Source organism: Tripterygium wilfordii, chromosome 22 (assembly GCF_013401445.1).
Source record: "Tripterygium wilfordii isolate XIE 37 chromosome 22, ASM1340144v1, whole genome shotgun sequence".
NCBI classification, from domain to species: Eukaryota; Viridiplantae; Streptophyta; class Magnoliopsida; order Celastrales; family Celastraceae; genus Tripterygium; species Tripterygium wilfordii.
The window spans coordinates 9,762,906-9,779,064 of record NC_052253.1 but is presented as its reverse complement, the minus strand read 5'-3'; the positions used below and the strand labels follow the sequence as shown (position 1 = coordinate 9,779,064).

At 38.2% G+C, this 16,159-nt stretch overlaps 2 protein-coding genes across 2 annotated transcripts; both read right to left on the bottom strand.

The window, feature by feature from the left end:
- LOC119991518 lies at window positions 1-918 on the bottom strand. The gene is made up of 2 exons (XM_038837862.1): window positions 632-918; window positions 1-532 (listed from the first exon to the last, which is right to left on the bottom strand). The coding sequence occupies exons 1-2, from the start codon at window positions 916-918 to the stop codon at window positions 1-3; spliced, it is 819 nt and encodes a 272-aa protein (XP_038693790.1).
- Window positions 919-6,671: 5,753 nt separating this feature from the next.
- LOC119991516 lies at window positions 6,672-8,424 on the bottom strand. Its single transcript, XM_038837861.1, has 6 exons — window positions 8,361-8,424; window positions 8,182-8,217; window positions 7,525-8,067; window positions 7,192-7,433; window positions 6,873-7,091; window positions 6,672-6,806 (listed from the first exon to the last, which is right to left on the bottom strand). Exons 1-6 carry the CDS (start codon window positions 8,422-8,424, stop codon window positions 6,672-6,674), a joined length of 1,239 nt encoding a protein of 412 aa, XP_038693789.1.
- Between the last annotated feature and the right edge of the window lie 7,735 nt (window positions 8,425-16,159).

Sequence of the window (16,159 nt, the reverse complement as noted above, 5' to 3'; positions counted from 1 at the left end):
TCACGGGTTGGGAAAAAGTTTGAACAATTTTTTGGCTTCATGACCGTGTTTGTCACAAAACTGATAAACAGCGACAGTGGCAGGATTTCGGGAAGGCTTGTGTCGGAATGAAGGAGTTGGCAGAATACCAAGAGAACGAGAGGGAGTAGGTGAGGAATGGTAGGGAGGGCGGGATGATTTGGTCAGATTTGCGGTTGGAGGAGGAGGAACAGGGTTGGTGTCATTGTGAATGAGGAAAGTCTCATGATCAATGATCTTGTCAAACAATTCTTCAAATGGTACCACAGAATCTCTAGTCCGTAAATCTACAACGAGTTCCTTATAGGCAGGTCCGAGACCACGACTGCTATAGAGAAGGAGGTCGGCATCTGAGGGAGGAGCCCCAAGGGCAGACAATTCATTAGCAATTTTCTTGATTGAGATGAGAAAATCAACAACTGTTATGATCATGGAGAGTTTGTCTTTCAAGTGAATGCTATGTATGTTGGACCTCTTTGCATAGAGTCGCGAAAGACGTGTCCAAGCTTTTTTGCTGGATGTTGTAGATGAGACCAGAGGGATGACAGATTCACTTAAGGATGCAAGAATAGCAACAAGAATGAGGTGATCTTGATGACACCATAACACATACTATGGATTGGGAACAGACTTGCCATTGCTATCAATTGATTTTGAAGGACATTCAGAAGTTCCATAAAGGTAACCAAGGAGATCCAATCCAAAAAATAAGGCAGTGAACTGTGCCTTCCAAGAAAAATAGCTGATAGAGGTGAGCTTGAGAGGAAGTTGTGCGGCAATATTGATGGTGATCAAGTTTTGTGAAGGATTGGAAGGGACAATAGCAGCAGGATAGGTGGCAGTAGGTGAAGGTATGGTGGCAACAGGAGGAGGAATGTTGGTAGATGTGTCGGTGGCCATTGATAAAAAAAATTGAGCTCGTAAGAGTCAAAGCTCCGATACCATATAAGATTGAAAGGAGAAGATAATTCTTCTTCTATATTTCTTTTGTTTACATCAGGTGTATATAGAAGAACACGTATATGACATTTATCTAAGTTACAACAAAGAGATTACTATGACTTTGAAACTGAAACTAGATAAGTAGAATAAATGTTACAAGATAGCTATGGAGTGTTTGTTGGAGGTTGTTCCGTTGGAGATATGTTGAATATGTGGATGATGCTGAGTGTTCTCTAACACAAGAAAGGAAAAAGAAAAGAGGGGGAAGTGAGTTCATGGCAGAAGAAAAAAAGTGGGGAGATTTTTGGTTTTGAGAGAACAAAGTGAGAAGGAGATAGGTGGCAGAGAAAGAAGAAAGGAGGAAAGAAAAAGTAGGCAAATGAGAGTGGAGTGTGAAAGGAAAACGGAATAGGGGAGCGAGGCGTTGGTTTGGTGAAGGAAAAAAAAGAGAGTGGGGGCCGCAAGGGAGAAGAAAAAGGAGAGGGGAGGGTTTAATTTTGAGAGAATAAAAACCTGAATGTTATTTTTGTCTATTTTGTTTGCCTTCTTCTACATTTCCCTTTGGTCTTTGTTCCATTGTTGGTATCTCAAAATGTTAGTTTAGAATTCTCATTTGATGCTTGAGTGCCGAGGAAATCATTTAGATGTTGTGAGGATTTGGGGGCTCACCTTCGAGGGATTCTATCCCCGCATAGGTGAAAGCCGGCTTTACGTGAGCTCATAGGTCTGAAAATGGAGGCTACTGTCCATTTAGTTTACATATAAATTTCTTTGTGGATCAACATTGTTTTGGACTCACCTTCTTTTGGACCATTTTCAATTTATAAATTCAATTTTATTTTTGGGTCAACACTTGATTTAATGCGTTGTTTTATTTTCTAAAATCAGAATAGCTACCACCTGAACAAAAATGATTTTTACCATCCACTTATGAAAAATGATTTTAATCAAAATGATTATTGTCAAATTCGCAAGTGGGACATCCAAAATAAATTTTCAATCGCATTTTTCTCATAAAAATTTTGTGAGCTCCTTCTTCGTGGTATTCTATACTCGTGCAGGAGGAGTTCACAAAATAAATTTTTAAAAAACATTTTTGTCACAAAAATTTATGTGAGCTCTTTCTTCGTGGTATTCTGTACCCGTGCAGGAGGAGTTTCCATAATAAAATTTTGAACATCTTCTTTTTCATAGAAGTTTTGTGGACTTCTTTTTCGTGGTATTCTGTACCCGTGTAGGAGGAGTTTCCAAAATGAATTTTCAGAAAAGACCTTTTTCACAAAAGTTTTATGAGTTCCTTTCTTCGTGGTATTCAGTACCCGTGCAGGAGGGGACTTCCAAAATATTTTCAATAAATTTAATAAAATCATAAATACATTAGCCCTTGTCCAAGTGTTGGTAACCGTAAGAAAGTGTTGTAGGGTGCTAATACCTTCCCCACGCTCAATCGACCCCCGAACCCATTTTTCTAATCATAGACCAGTATTTTAAAAGGTGGCTAATTGCACCTCCAAATCAACTGGTGACGACTTCATTGTTTTTTGTAAGTCTGCTCGAGTAGCGATTCCGGTTGCGACAAAGAGCAAGGAACTTGACGCCCAATATACAAATGTCGTGTTTGATAGAGTTTCCATTGGTCAGCACATGGCTAAAAGGTATGCTTTTGAAATTCAAGCTTAATGTTGGGCAAGCTATTGAGTGGGATCTAGGTATTAGTCCAAGATTTAATAGATGACTTGTCACAATTGATTTTGGAATTTGCCTACAAAATTCAGAATTCCTTATCACACCCGCCATTTGTTTGACACAATGCCTCACTCGATTTTTTTGAAAGAATTGTGTAACAACCTTAGCTTGGAATGTGATGTTATGTTCTATGGAGATGCTCGAAGTTTTGACATTGAGCCTTCAATCCAAATTGTTGTTTTAGAGGATTCGGGTGTGTGCCCAACCACGTTGAAAAGGCTCCTAAACATTTTTGAAGTTAGTTAGCTCAATGTCAAACATTATTTATTGGTCATGTCTGCATTGGCAAAATTGAGGACAAAATTGAGGATGAAAGAGCTGGAAAATAGAGAAATCAATAGTGATGAAGAAACACACGTGCTAGATGCATCCATAATGTTGTTTGTGGTAATAGAAACTGGAGGTCTAAGCATGTAGGCCCTTGCGTCCATTATGTATCTTTTCTAGGACTGTGCATTTCAGGAAGTATGTTGGTGAAGTTTTTGGATTAGTGACGGTGATAAGGGCATCCTCAAGTAAAGCTTAAGCCATTACCAAAGAGAAACTCTAGCCCCAATATTATGCAGGTGTATTCAATCAATTGCAATATCATATGGGAATTTTCATGTAGTTTGTTGGCCAAGAAAACTTGGGTTGTCACACTTTAATTGATGGTAACTGGTGCATGTTATGACTGATACATTGTTTATATATCTTTCATAATGGTGTGAGCGAGCATTTTTCATTGGAAGTGAAGTTTGTCCTGTTTTCTAACATTTTTAAAGGCTACAATCTTGAGGGCAAGATTGCTTTCAAGGGGGGTGGAGAGAGTAGTTGTAAAGGATGGGATACTTATGCGGGAAGACCTTGTCATCTCGAAGGTGGAAATCATTGGTCTCAAGAAAGTGTCGAAAACACGACCAAGTTAGCAAGGGTAGACTTTGTTTTATCTAAGATGTCTTATGGATTGGTTAAAGATGGTGCCAAAAGAGTTGCTTTTACTATGGAAATAAAAACTAAGGATAATGGGTTCGTCACTGTGGTTGCATCGGTTCAGTAGCATGTTTTGGCGAAAAAGGCAGTTGATACTTTCTATAGACTCATTAGCACCAAAAGGAATCCAAGCCTATGCTTTTGTTGTCAGGGCAAGCCTACTTAAGTTGAACTTTGATGCTATTTTTAAACAAAAAATGACCTTGCAAGAGTTGTTAAAGAAAATCTTAAAAAGGCAATGTTTGAGTATGAGCATGAAATCGTGCAGACTCATATTATTGATATAGAACCTGATGTTCATGTGAGAGGTCCATGATGGAGATAAATGCAACTATAAGAATGGGGCTTGCGGCAAATGTGAAGGCTGAAGCAGAGAAAATATTGTTTATCAAATGAGCTGAAATTGCAAAAGTTGCAAGAATCTCTCACCTTGTGAGCAAAATTATTGAGAATAAAAAGTTGGTTGGTATCAAAGTTGATGATGAAGATTGGATTTTGGGTATTTATACAATTGTCATGTATCTTTATTGGATGGTTCTGCATTGGTTTATTCGGTACTGGTCTTGGTTGATGGTGGAAATACTGCAACTTGATAGTGCAAAGCTTAAGCAATTATGACATCGAAATAACATGTGTTGTGGTTACAATTTCGAGGACAAGATTACTTTGAAGGGGATGATAATGTTAACTATCGGGGCATCCAAGCTGAGTGTGTGTATAATGTGTTTTAAGTGTATTAGTTTGGTAATTAGTAGGTCAAGTAAGGGTCTTTTAGGTCTTTTGGGCATGTGTATTAGCCCTATAATTCTTTCCCTGTGTTAGTATCAATCAACAAAACTTTGTAACTCTTCTCTTTTAGAGAATTGTGATGATCGATCCATCTTGGATTGTATCAATCTACCATTTCTTCTAACAATTCTTCCAAAATATTTTATTCAATATCCTTGCTGGCCGGCATCCCGCCGACATCCTCATAACGTTCAATCTTCAGTGTATTTACCCGAATTGGCTCAACCACCTCAGCTTCACTCAACCTTGATCTTTGACATGATTCTTTGATCATCCTCGCTCTTCTCTTCGTCATCACCAATCAGCCTATAATCATTTCGTGGAGATGAGTCATTTATGACCTCGAGCTCTGGCAATAGCTTTCTTACCCGATTAGGCTCTGAATTTTCCACTTGTCAGAAACAAAACATTCAATTTTAGGTATTGAAGAGACTGTGCACAAATATGAATATTGATGTGAGATTTCAAACCACTAAAATTATAGCAATTCCAAACTCAATTTATACTCACAAGCGTATGAATCAACAATAGTATATATTGGCAAAAGTGAGTGGTATACCCACAGGGACTGAATATTAATCTAACTTAGTTCAAATGTTCACTAACAAATATCACCGAATAAAAAGATCAAGATTGTTTGTGCTTGCAAAGTTCTGAAAGTTAAAAGAAAAGTTCTAAGTTGTAGTAAAGAACAAATTAAGAGTAGTACGAAAGATCAAATTGGCGAAAGGTTTCTGATTTCACCATCTTCATTATTGTATACCCCTGAATTTTCAGAGTAAAAATTAACCTAAGGGTGTAACATTCCAAATTCTTTATTAGGGATAACTACATGGCACGGTAACTCCACCGACAACACTTACTAAATTAGCGAAGCAAATTGTCATAAAATTGGCCAAAAAAATTAATTTGATATCAACAAGAAGGAAGACATTACCAATGGCAATCATCGTGCTCGCCAACGAAACCAAACTCCATCGAAAAATGTATTATTTCTCCCATAAACGAAACAACATAGATGAACTACACATATTGCAAGGCCACATCAAATCAACAAACAGTAACCCATTATAAACCAAAGCACAATGACACTACAAAGACAAAACACGAGCAGACCATAAACTTATCAGACGATGAATAGTAGCTCCACGACATCCCTCAAGCATGAAAGAAAATGTTGTCTACACGTTTCTCACTCATATAAAATCTAGTTGCACGTGTCACCAATCAAATGTAACACCGTATTAAAAAAAATGATAAAGTAATAAAACGGTAAAATCAGTAACTAATGCAAAAGTGTGTCCCCCAACACAACACGAAAACAAAACCACACGCATGAGTTTAATAAACATAAGTAATTCGCCAGCAAATATGAAGAGTTGCCTTGCATTTTAGTATTTTTATAGATAGATAGTCTTTTGTATTCGCTTAAAAGTCTAGTTCACATTTTGTTAGGGCTGTAGCTGATGGAGACAGTGTAAGTGGTGTGGTCTGTCAGTGAGTTTGTAAGTATTACAGTGGCAGAAGGAAATTCTATTGGGATTGCAATCGTCCACGCTGATTTTGCTTTCAAACTTATTTAGCCCCCTTAATACTTAGAAAATATTTAGTGGTTGTTGCACATCATGTCTCAGCTGACGTGGTGCGTTATGTTCCACTGAACATTCAACCGTGTACCTTGATCTAGTAAAAAAAAGCCCCATCTATTAGACTTCCAATATTCTCAATAGATTAAACATCTATAGTTCTTCCCTACCAGCAGAGTTCAAGCCATTTCCATGACAGTTCTATTTTTGCGTTAAGAAACATCATTTTATTCATGAGCAAAAGCCACAGTGAGTTGATGATGAATACCACTCATTTCACAGAACTGTTCAAACTCCCTAGAAGTGAACTATCCTCCCTTGTCACTTCTGATCATTTTAATCACTTTACCAGACTCTTTTTCAACATATGTTTTGAAATTATTGAATACAATGAACACTTTATATTTCTCTTTCAAAAAGAACACCCAGATCATCCCAAAAAAAATCAACAAATAGAAGAAAATATATGTTACCTTCAATTCTAGGAGTGTGCATAGGACCACATACATCCATATGAATAAGCTCAAGACATTCTTTGGCTCTCCAAACATATTTACTGTGATAAGGTCTCATTTTTTGTTTACCCTCCATACAACTACTACTTAACACTGTACTGACCTAGAATTTTGGAAGGTCTGCAACTAATCCAATATCATGAATTGTTTTCATATTTTGTTCACTCAGATGGCCAAGCCTTTGATGCCATAAAGCTGATTCTTCACTAGTTGCTTTCATAGCTAATTTTGATGTATTCTAAGAGAAGTTTGGAAGAGCAAAATCTAGCTTAAAACTTCTCCTTCGTTGCATTCTCACACATACAACCAGTTGATTATTCTTACTATTGTCAAGAATTTTGCAAGTAGTACCTTCAAACACAAGAATGAAGCCTTTCTCCATCAACTGTCCCACACTAAGAAGGTTTGAATCCAACCTAGGAACATACATAACATCCCCAATTAGGTAAGTGCCCTTTGTGGTGCTGATAGACACTGTCCCTTTCCCTTCCACTTTCACAATTTCTCTATTTCCTAGCACAACCTGTGTAGTAAATGATCCATCGATTCTTGGAAATCTTGATATCAACAGTCATATGATTGCTAGCCCATAAATCAAAGACCCAAGTTGTGTTGGTTGATACAGTGGTCTTAAAACTAAGCCATGAACTGATATTCTTCATCTCTAGTATCCTAAGCAAAGTTTGCTTGTTGCTTATCCTTCTATTTTGATCTACACTCTTTCTGAATATGTCCAAACTTCCCACAAGCTTTACATTGTGGCTTCCCTTTGTTCCAACAATGTTCTTCAACATGTCCTTCTCTCTTGCAGAAAGCACACATAAGTTTGGTCTTATTCCAGCAAGCCTCTTCCAAATGCCCTTCCCTCTTACAAAAAGCACACAGAGGTCTAGTTTTTGATGAACAAGAGTTCTAATTCTTCTGACCTTCTTGATTCATAAGCATCTAATAGGCACTTTCAGTGGCATCTTCAAGTAATCCTTCTATCTTCACATGGATCTCAAGAGCTTCCAGGGAACCAATAAGGTCATTAACAATCATGTTGTCAAGATCCTTAGTTTCCTCCATCGTAGTAACAATATTGTTATACTTAGAAGTCAAACTGATAAGGATTTTTTCAATCACTCTCTTATCAGGCATCTCCTTACCACAAATTCTCAAATGATTCACTACATCCATAACCCTAGTATAATAATCTTTAATGAGCTCACTCTCTTTCATTAACAAATTGATCAGTTCCCTACGGAGACTATAAAGTTTCTTAACTCTGACTCTGGAATGACCTTGATATTTTGTATTGAGAATATCCCAAGCTTGCTTGGCACAAATTGCATTTGAAATTCTGAGAAAGATTACCTCAGTGATAGTCATTTGAATGACCAGCAAAGCAATGTTGTCTTTCTCAATCTCCTTCTTTGCTTTGTCTTGCTCAATCTCTTTCTTTGCTCTGTCTTTATTAGCCACACTATTCGTAACTCCACCCTTCTCAGAGGATCCAACTATCGATTCGGTTCCAGTCAGACATAAAGGACAACCCTCATCAATGAACTCCCATAACTCTTTGGTTTTGAAATGGGTTCGCAAAATAGTGGACTAGTAATCATGCTTCTCACCTGAAAAGATGGGTAGATTACTGGTGGTTGGATTCGCTGTATTCAACATGAAGAAACAACACAGACAGAGAATAATGATCTTCAACAATAAGCTATAGACTAGATGTACCCAACAAATCTGAGCTCTGATACCATGTTAGACTTCCAATATATTGAATAGATTAAATATCTGTAGTTACTCTCAAGAGGAACAAGAAAGACCACAACATTAAGAGTAGTTGATTGAAGAAACTCGAACAACATTCTTACAAAAGACCTAGGCTTACCAAGCCTTAAACAACAAGGAAACTGTAATGACCCATCCCGCAAGATCAAGCCGGGCCCATAGGCCGCTACCCCCAACCCCTTTCGCCTCGCAAGGACACGGGTTGTTGAAGGTGAGAATTGAACCTCCCACCTCCCTTTAACATAGAGGCTTTGCCAACCTATGCCACCAACTAAGCATGATCCTACGGGATGGGTCGTTACATAAAAACTGTCTTTTTATAAATTTCCCTGTTGCGCAGCCACGGCTGTACCGCATACCAGGTACTCTCCAGGATCCATGGTCTAGACAGCCCAACACATCTCCTGTACCGCATACTCAGCCACGACTGATTGCGCAGGTGGGTTGTTGAAGGTAGGAATCGAACTCCTTACCTCCCTTTAACATAGGTCCTATCACAAGGCACCATATGCTACCAACCAAGCCATGGCTTAGCTGGTAGCATATGGTGCCTTTGGCCCTATGTTAAAGGGTGTGTGAGATCGGGGGGTCGAGTCTCACCACCAACAACCTTCCTGGGGAAAAGGAGATGGGTTGGGCTATCTGGTCCATGGATCTGGAGGTACCCTGGGGCTCGTGTCTGGCAGGGGAACTCTATAAAAAGACAGTTTTTATGTAACGACCCATCCCACAGGATCAAGCCGGGCCCATGGGCCACTGCCCCCAACCCCTCTCGCCTCGCAAGGACATGGGTTGTTGAAGGCTTAGTTGGTGGCATAGGTTGGCAAAGCCCCTATGTTAAAGGGAGGTGGGAGGTTCGATTCTCACCTTCAACAACCCGTGTCCTTGCGAGGCGAGAGGGGTTGGGGGTAGCGGCCCATGGGCCCGGCTTGATCCTACGGGATGGGTCGTTACAGAAACGACATAGTTTTAAGAAAAGCAAAACAATACCATAAATAGACTAATTAAAGAGAGAAAATAATTAGGAGAAAAAGTATTCACTAAACACCATCACCTCAAGTGCTATGAAACCACCATCTATTCTTCTATCTTTACTACCACTACTATAAATAATACTGAATTGCCATCCATTGGGTAGTTTCCCCAGTGAGCATTTTCAGATGATCGCTTGAATCAAATAGGGGGAGGACCAAGAAATATGTGTACCCCAACTAGCATCCCTCTGTCTGACGGGATCCACCTTCTCCCCAGCCGTGGTGAAGAAATTTTTTTAAGGTTACGTGTTAATCATAGTGACTCATTTAACCGGTAGTAATAATCTCCTTTTTCGATTGGCTTCTTAGAATGAAAAAAATTTCTCACTACGCGTCAGATCAAACACTAACCAAAAATCATACACAAAGAAATATTTTGAAAGACAATTAGTTAGTCGTGGCAAAAGGGGGCCTTTTAGATTCAATTAGCATAGGAAGTCAATTCGTAGGGAGACTCTCATAGCCTGCCCATCCTGTAGTCATCTCCACAGCATCAAGGACTATTGGTTCGATTTCAAACGCTGAGCCTGCTATGGAAGACGGCTCGGCGACAACTTGGATTGACATAAGTAAAAATAAAATGAAAATTAAACAAAAGTTGGTGACTAAATCCAAGGTATTTGTGTCGAATATTCAATGGAGTACGCGCACCATGTCAGCTAAACGATGTATTGCGCAACAACTACTAAATATTCTCTCCTTAATACTCTGTGTGTTTGGAGGGGTAAGATTTTGGGCCGTAAGTTTTTTATGGAAATGCCCATAGAAGCATGGTATTAGGCTTAACTAATTTTGCGCCAAATATGTTGATAAGCTTTGTGGTAGTCAAATTTTTCTTAGGACTACAAAAATTTTCCTATACTACCTGGTAGATAGAGGGGAATGAATCGTTAGAATCTGTTAATTTTTGATGGTTGTAATAAGCACATCACTCGTCAAACATTTTTATTGAAGACATTAAAAAAATTTACAACTGATTCATTGTCTAAGGAGTCGACTTTTCTCTGACGGTGAGAACAATTATGATTTCTCACGGATCTGGGGTCTCTGCAATTCTTTTAAAGCTGTAGAATCTATAATTTGAATCTAATAGTTTGGGAGGTATACCACATCACACCACATTTTTTGTTTTTTATTTTAAAAATTTTTATGATTTTTTCTCTACGATTAAATGTGAATTATAGACTATAAAAATTGCAAAACCCGAAATATCTTTTTCACAACTTTAGGTCTCGGTGTTTTATTTGCTAGGTTAGGTATGGCTTATGTGTTGTAAGGTTTAGAACACAAAAACAAAGATGACTTGACTTTTGGGGGCATAATCAAGGCCCGAGTTAAGTGGCCCAGATAAGACGTATACGTGTATTACAGGCCCGCTAGATAAGCACCGGATGACCTGAGTTTTTGAGTTTTTGTGGCCCCATATACTAATTTAGGTCTGGCTTAAGCGGCCTGGAAGAGACGTATAATAGGCTGGCTAGATGGGCCATGGTTACTTGACTTTTGGTAGCGTAATCTAGTATGGCTTAAATGGAAATTTAGTCACACCCCCAGTTATTACCATACATACCCTGACTTTGGTCGATTTTGCATTGAACATGTGCATTTTTAAGGTTGAGATCCTAACACCTCGAAAAAGCAATGTAAACCAGTAGAAAACATAGTGTTTCGCCTCCTTTACCACGAGAAGGTTAGGGATGCCATGGAGGATTGAAGGGACTCTCATTCACCTGTACGAAGTCGCTGATACTTTGGGTGATCAACCTTGTTGACAATGGTTAGTATTACGGTTTTGATTTTGTTGATTTCATTATCTAGGTCATGTTTGATCTATGGGAAAACTGAAGTATTCTATTCGGTGAAATGTTTTGGGCTTAGGTTTCTTCCATTTTATGTTGCATGAGACTGAATATATTGAACCAGAGCTGAACCATGACACAACCCTAGTATTCACGATAGATTTGATATTTGATAGCAAAGAAATGGTGACTGAATAGGCAAGGAGGACTAGGCGTTCTAATGGAGTGGTGGTTGTTGTCCTAAGGTCTGATATCAATGATGTCAATAGGCCCCTAGGATTATTTTGGGATGTGAGAGGAGTGGTACATATAGAGAGAGAAAAGACAACGGAAGGGTCAGGTGGGTTGTCAAGAGAAGGAAGTCTTAAATAAAGAAATGTGATTGTCGATTTAGGTTGAAAGCACAAATGGTTGACACGACAAGAAGGAAATGAGCATTGCATGTCCGGAATGGCCATCACAACCATGAACTAATGAAGTCAGCTGAGGGGCACAACTTTGTTGGGAGGTTGATTGAAAAAGAAAAGGTTATTGTTGAAAGACTTGGGAAGAATAGAGTCATGACCAAAGAAATTTTTCATCAAATTAAATTGAATGACACTACAAATGCTTCAACTATGAGGATAATTTACAATGTTTGAAGTACTTTGAAGATCAAGGAGATGGCATGTAGGACACATATGCAGCAATTGTTTAAACTATTAACAGAACTTGGGTATGTCACGAATCATCACAACGAGTCTACGACAAATGTTCTGCATGATTTATTTTGGGCATACTCTCATTCTATTCAATTGGCCAAGGCTTTTCCGTATGTTTATATGCTTGACTGTACTTATAAGACGAACAAGTATCGACTGCATTTGCTTGAGATAGTTTGGGTGACCTCTATAGATAAGATGTTTGCTCTGACATTTTGTTATATGCATTCAGAGAAGGAGGACAATTATGAATGGGCACTAAATTTTCTAAAGGAATTGTTGATGCTGAACAACTTCCAGGTGTGTTTGTGATGGACCATGAGCCTGCTTTGATGAATGTTGTGAAGCAGGTATTCCCATTGGCAATGTGTTTGTTGTGCCGTGTTCATATTGAGAGAAATATACTTAGTATGTGTGTAGGATTCTTTAAGAGGAAAGCTTATTTTGATGAGTTTATATCACAATGGGCTAAGGTCATGCACTCACCTACAATGGAGGATTATGACAACAATGTTAACCAATTGATTCAGAAATTTAAAGAATGGCCAGCTGCATTGACATATGTTTTGAGTCATGGTTGAAAAATTATAAAGAGTTTGTTTCATATTGGATTGATAAGTTCTTGCATCTGGGAAACACAACTACTAATCGTGTTGAAGGTAGCCATGCAAAGTTAAAGAGACATTTGACTAACTCTGTGCATGGTTTTGTTACATCTCTTGAAACCATTCATTTGCTTTTAGAGGGTCAGCCGCATGACATCGCTGCATCTTTCGAAGATAGTTTGACAAGAGTGTCACTGAAATTTAGAAATAATTTGTATAGGCAGCTGGTTGAAGTTGTATCAACTGCTGCATTGGAGTAGATATAGACCGAGGTACTTCTAGCTCAGAAAATAGGAGTGGATCCAACTACTTGTAGTCACAAGAATTTATAAATTCTTAGCTTACCTTGTGCATACATGATTGTGGCATATCTACTGGAGGGCAGGAGCATAACAGTGAATGGTGTGCATAACATATTGAAGAAATTAAATTTAACTTCGCAAGTGAAAGATGCAAGGTAAGAGGTCACAATAGACACAGAGATTGAGGGAATTTGTAAGAGATTTAGCATTTCCTCTCTTCCTCAGAACATTGAATTGAAGAAACAGTTAGGAATTCTTACCCAAATCGATGACATCAGATGCATTAGAGCCAACCAAGAAGGTAGATGTGACGGGAAGCAAATAGCATGTCAAGAAGCCAATGTTATTTGAATCTAAAGCACAACTTGTGAACCTTCTGCCTTTGAACATGCTCTTTAAAATCATGCTTTTGAAGATGGTCCAGTTACAAAACAATCACAGGTATCTGTTAGTTCAAATGCTATGAAGATGAAAGTCCATCGAACTAGAAATTCAAATATTGCTAATTGGGTGACTAGATTCCTATAATTTTTGCGTCCTCACATTAGACAGGTTATTGATGTAATGGGGTATGACTAAAGGTTTCTAAGAGCATCCACAGTGGATGAAGTATGAAGTGCTTCAAACATGTTATTCTTGATATGTGTAGTGTTACAAGCTCACAATGACACAAAAACCACGCTTCAAATTTTAACTTAACTCTTAACATGCTCCAAATATGAAGCGTGACTAATTTGTTGAACAATGAAAGCTGAGCATCCCCACACTGTCATTAATCGACATCTGTATCATCTATCTTCAATATCGTATCACCCATTTTGTACAAAGCGTCTTCCATAGGTCTCGGTAAGGGAAAATATTATGCAACGACGTGCACGGCTACATAATTGGGCGCATCCTTAAGCACCATCGTCCATCTTCGACAGCGTCCATATCCCTTCTATTTCATCTCTACCTATGAGTAAATTCTTCTTTCTTGTACAAGGTCTGCTCAAAATGGAGATAGCGACAACAAATTACTTTTTTGATGAGATCCTCATGTGCTTTGACACGATCTCTTCTAATGAATGCGCGTGTATTTATTCGTGGTAGCTCGGTCTCGGTCTCCTCTACTTCTACAAGCCTATGGGCAAGCAAGGCAATGTCGTCTAGCTTTTGTTGTTGGAGAGCCAAAAAATCCTCCATGAATTTTGATTGAAAGTGTCAGTTTGAAGGACATACCATTTAACCGGATAAAAGAGATAACAATAATAGAACTGATGTTGCACAAATGTATGTGATTTTGTGGCTTATATGGAGAATTCATGAAGGAAGGGATTGTTGAACAATAATGACTTTGAAGGAAATTTAATGAAACTCTATAAAATTCTTTGGTAGCAAAAATGATGTATAATGAAAATGATGAAATATGAAAACAACTGAACATGATTGACAAAAAAAAATTGAAGAATCTCTTGTGAAAGAGAAATTTAGAGTATGTAAAACGTGAGTGTTGTTTTGTAGTTGGTGAAAAAGATCTAAATGAACATTGAGAGAAAATTTTAATAATTAACAAAAGTTTTTATATTAATAATTAACTGTAAAAATTTTATAGTTGCTCAAACACAAAGCTTGTATTATTATATAGCAACTCAACTCGGAGGGAAAAGACGGAGGTAATGGGAGATTGGTATTGGTAGTTTATGTATTTAGAGCGTTTGAGATTGCATCCATCGTTGATGTATAGTGTACAATTACTTTAAAGAGGCCCATCGAATCCGTTCATTACTCCAATGCAGCTTAAGCTTGGACCAGAAGTAGCCGCGAACTAAGCGATTCCCACCTTCGACTGACAAAACAATCGTCTCTCTTTTCTCTCTACGGCCATGGATCGAGTACAACTTCTTATGGTGGGCTTACCGTTCTTCCTCTTATGCTCCGATCTCTTACACCTTTTCACTCCACCACCACCGCCCAAGCCCAAACCCAAACCCCACTAGCCGTCCGTTAAACCCTTGAAATTCCCATGCAGGTAATTATCTGAATTTTCAAACTAATTCTCTTAAATCGCCCATTTTTACCCTTAGTATTAATAATTCTTTTCGTTTAATCCCTGTTGGCACTAAAAATATTATGGGTTAGGCCTAGTCAATGTACAAGGCCCAAGGTGCAGCCCATATGGTTGTTAGGTGTAAAGTACACCTATTTTTCTGGGCTTAAAGTTATTATTTTTCTATGTTGTTTAGTGCAAAATATTACCCACATTGGTGTTTCTATGCACAGGTACTGATGGAGAATAAATTCATTATTGGACAGAGTTTGTAACCTGTTTTGCAATCTGTTGCAGTCGCAGAACGCGGGAATCAGACTTGTGTGATTAAGTTGCTGATGTGGCAAGGACAATTGAGCCAGTTTAGGGCTTGCTAAGGGCTATATAGGCAGTGTTATACTGAGACAAAGAGGAGGTAACTTTTGTTGCACGGTTGAAGATTTAATATTGGAGAGAGTGTGACGACAAAAAGGAGGAGAAGAAATATCAAAATTCGATGGACCAATTTCTTCAGCAAATTTCAATTCTTCCATTGATTTGAACATTGTGGATGAGTAGTTTTATAGTTTTTATTATGACTGTGTGTAGCTAAACTCTTTTCTAGTTAGGGTTTGGCAATTCTTCTACCATAAACCTTGTGCACAGATTTGATTGACAATCAGACTAAGTTCAATTCTTTGTTCTCTGGATTGATTGCTTATTTCCTATTGTTATGCATGCCTGATCAACATCATAATTTTAGGAGTTGTTAGTTAAACATATTCGGCTGACCATGACTCGGTGTTTAACGAAGTAACAAGAACCTGCATAAGATCCAAGTTTTGGGAACATAGGACATAATTGATTGGGTAATAGACCATTATCCTAGATTGTGCAACTGTCGATTTCCTAGTACTTATGCTTGTCTTAGGAAACTCTTAGGATAGACCAACCAAGACTCCTTTGATAAGAAAAGATCTTACAACTGGACGAAAGTCAGGATCATTGTTTAGGGAAATCTAATTGACTGCAGCTGGACCAAGACCTTTCAATTGACATTGTTAAACTTTTAAATTGTGTGATTGCATATTAATTTGTGTGCACAGGTGGAGGTAGTTGGCAAGCCAAACCCAAGCTAGTTTTCATCTATTGATATTTAGTTCAATTTTATTGTGTTGGTTAATATTAGAAGCATCTTAGATTTAATTTACACTATTGTTAGTAGTCAGTTGGTAATTAATACAGTCTTCGTGGATTTGACCCCATTCACTATTTTACTGTCAGTTGGCACATACACTTACGAGTGGGATAAACCCGTCGGTATTGAGTTGCAAGTATTTCTTGCGATAAAAAGTATCGATCA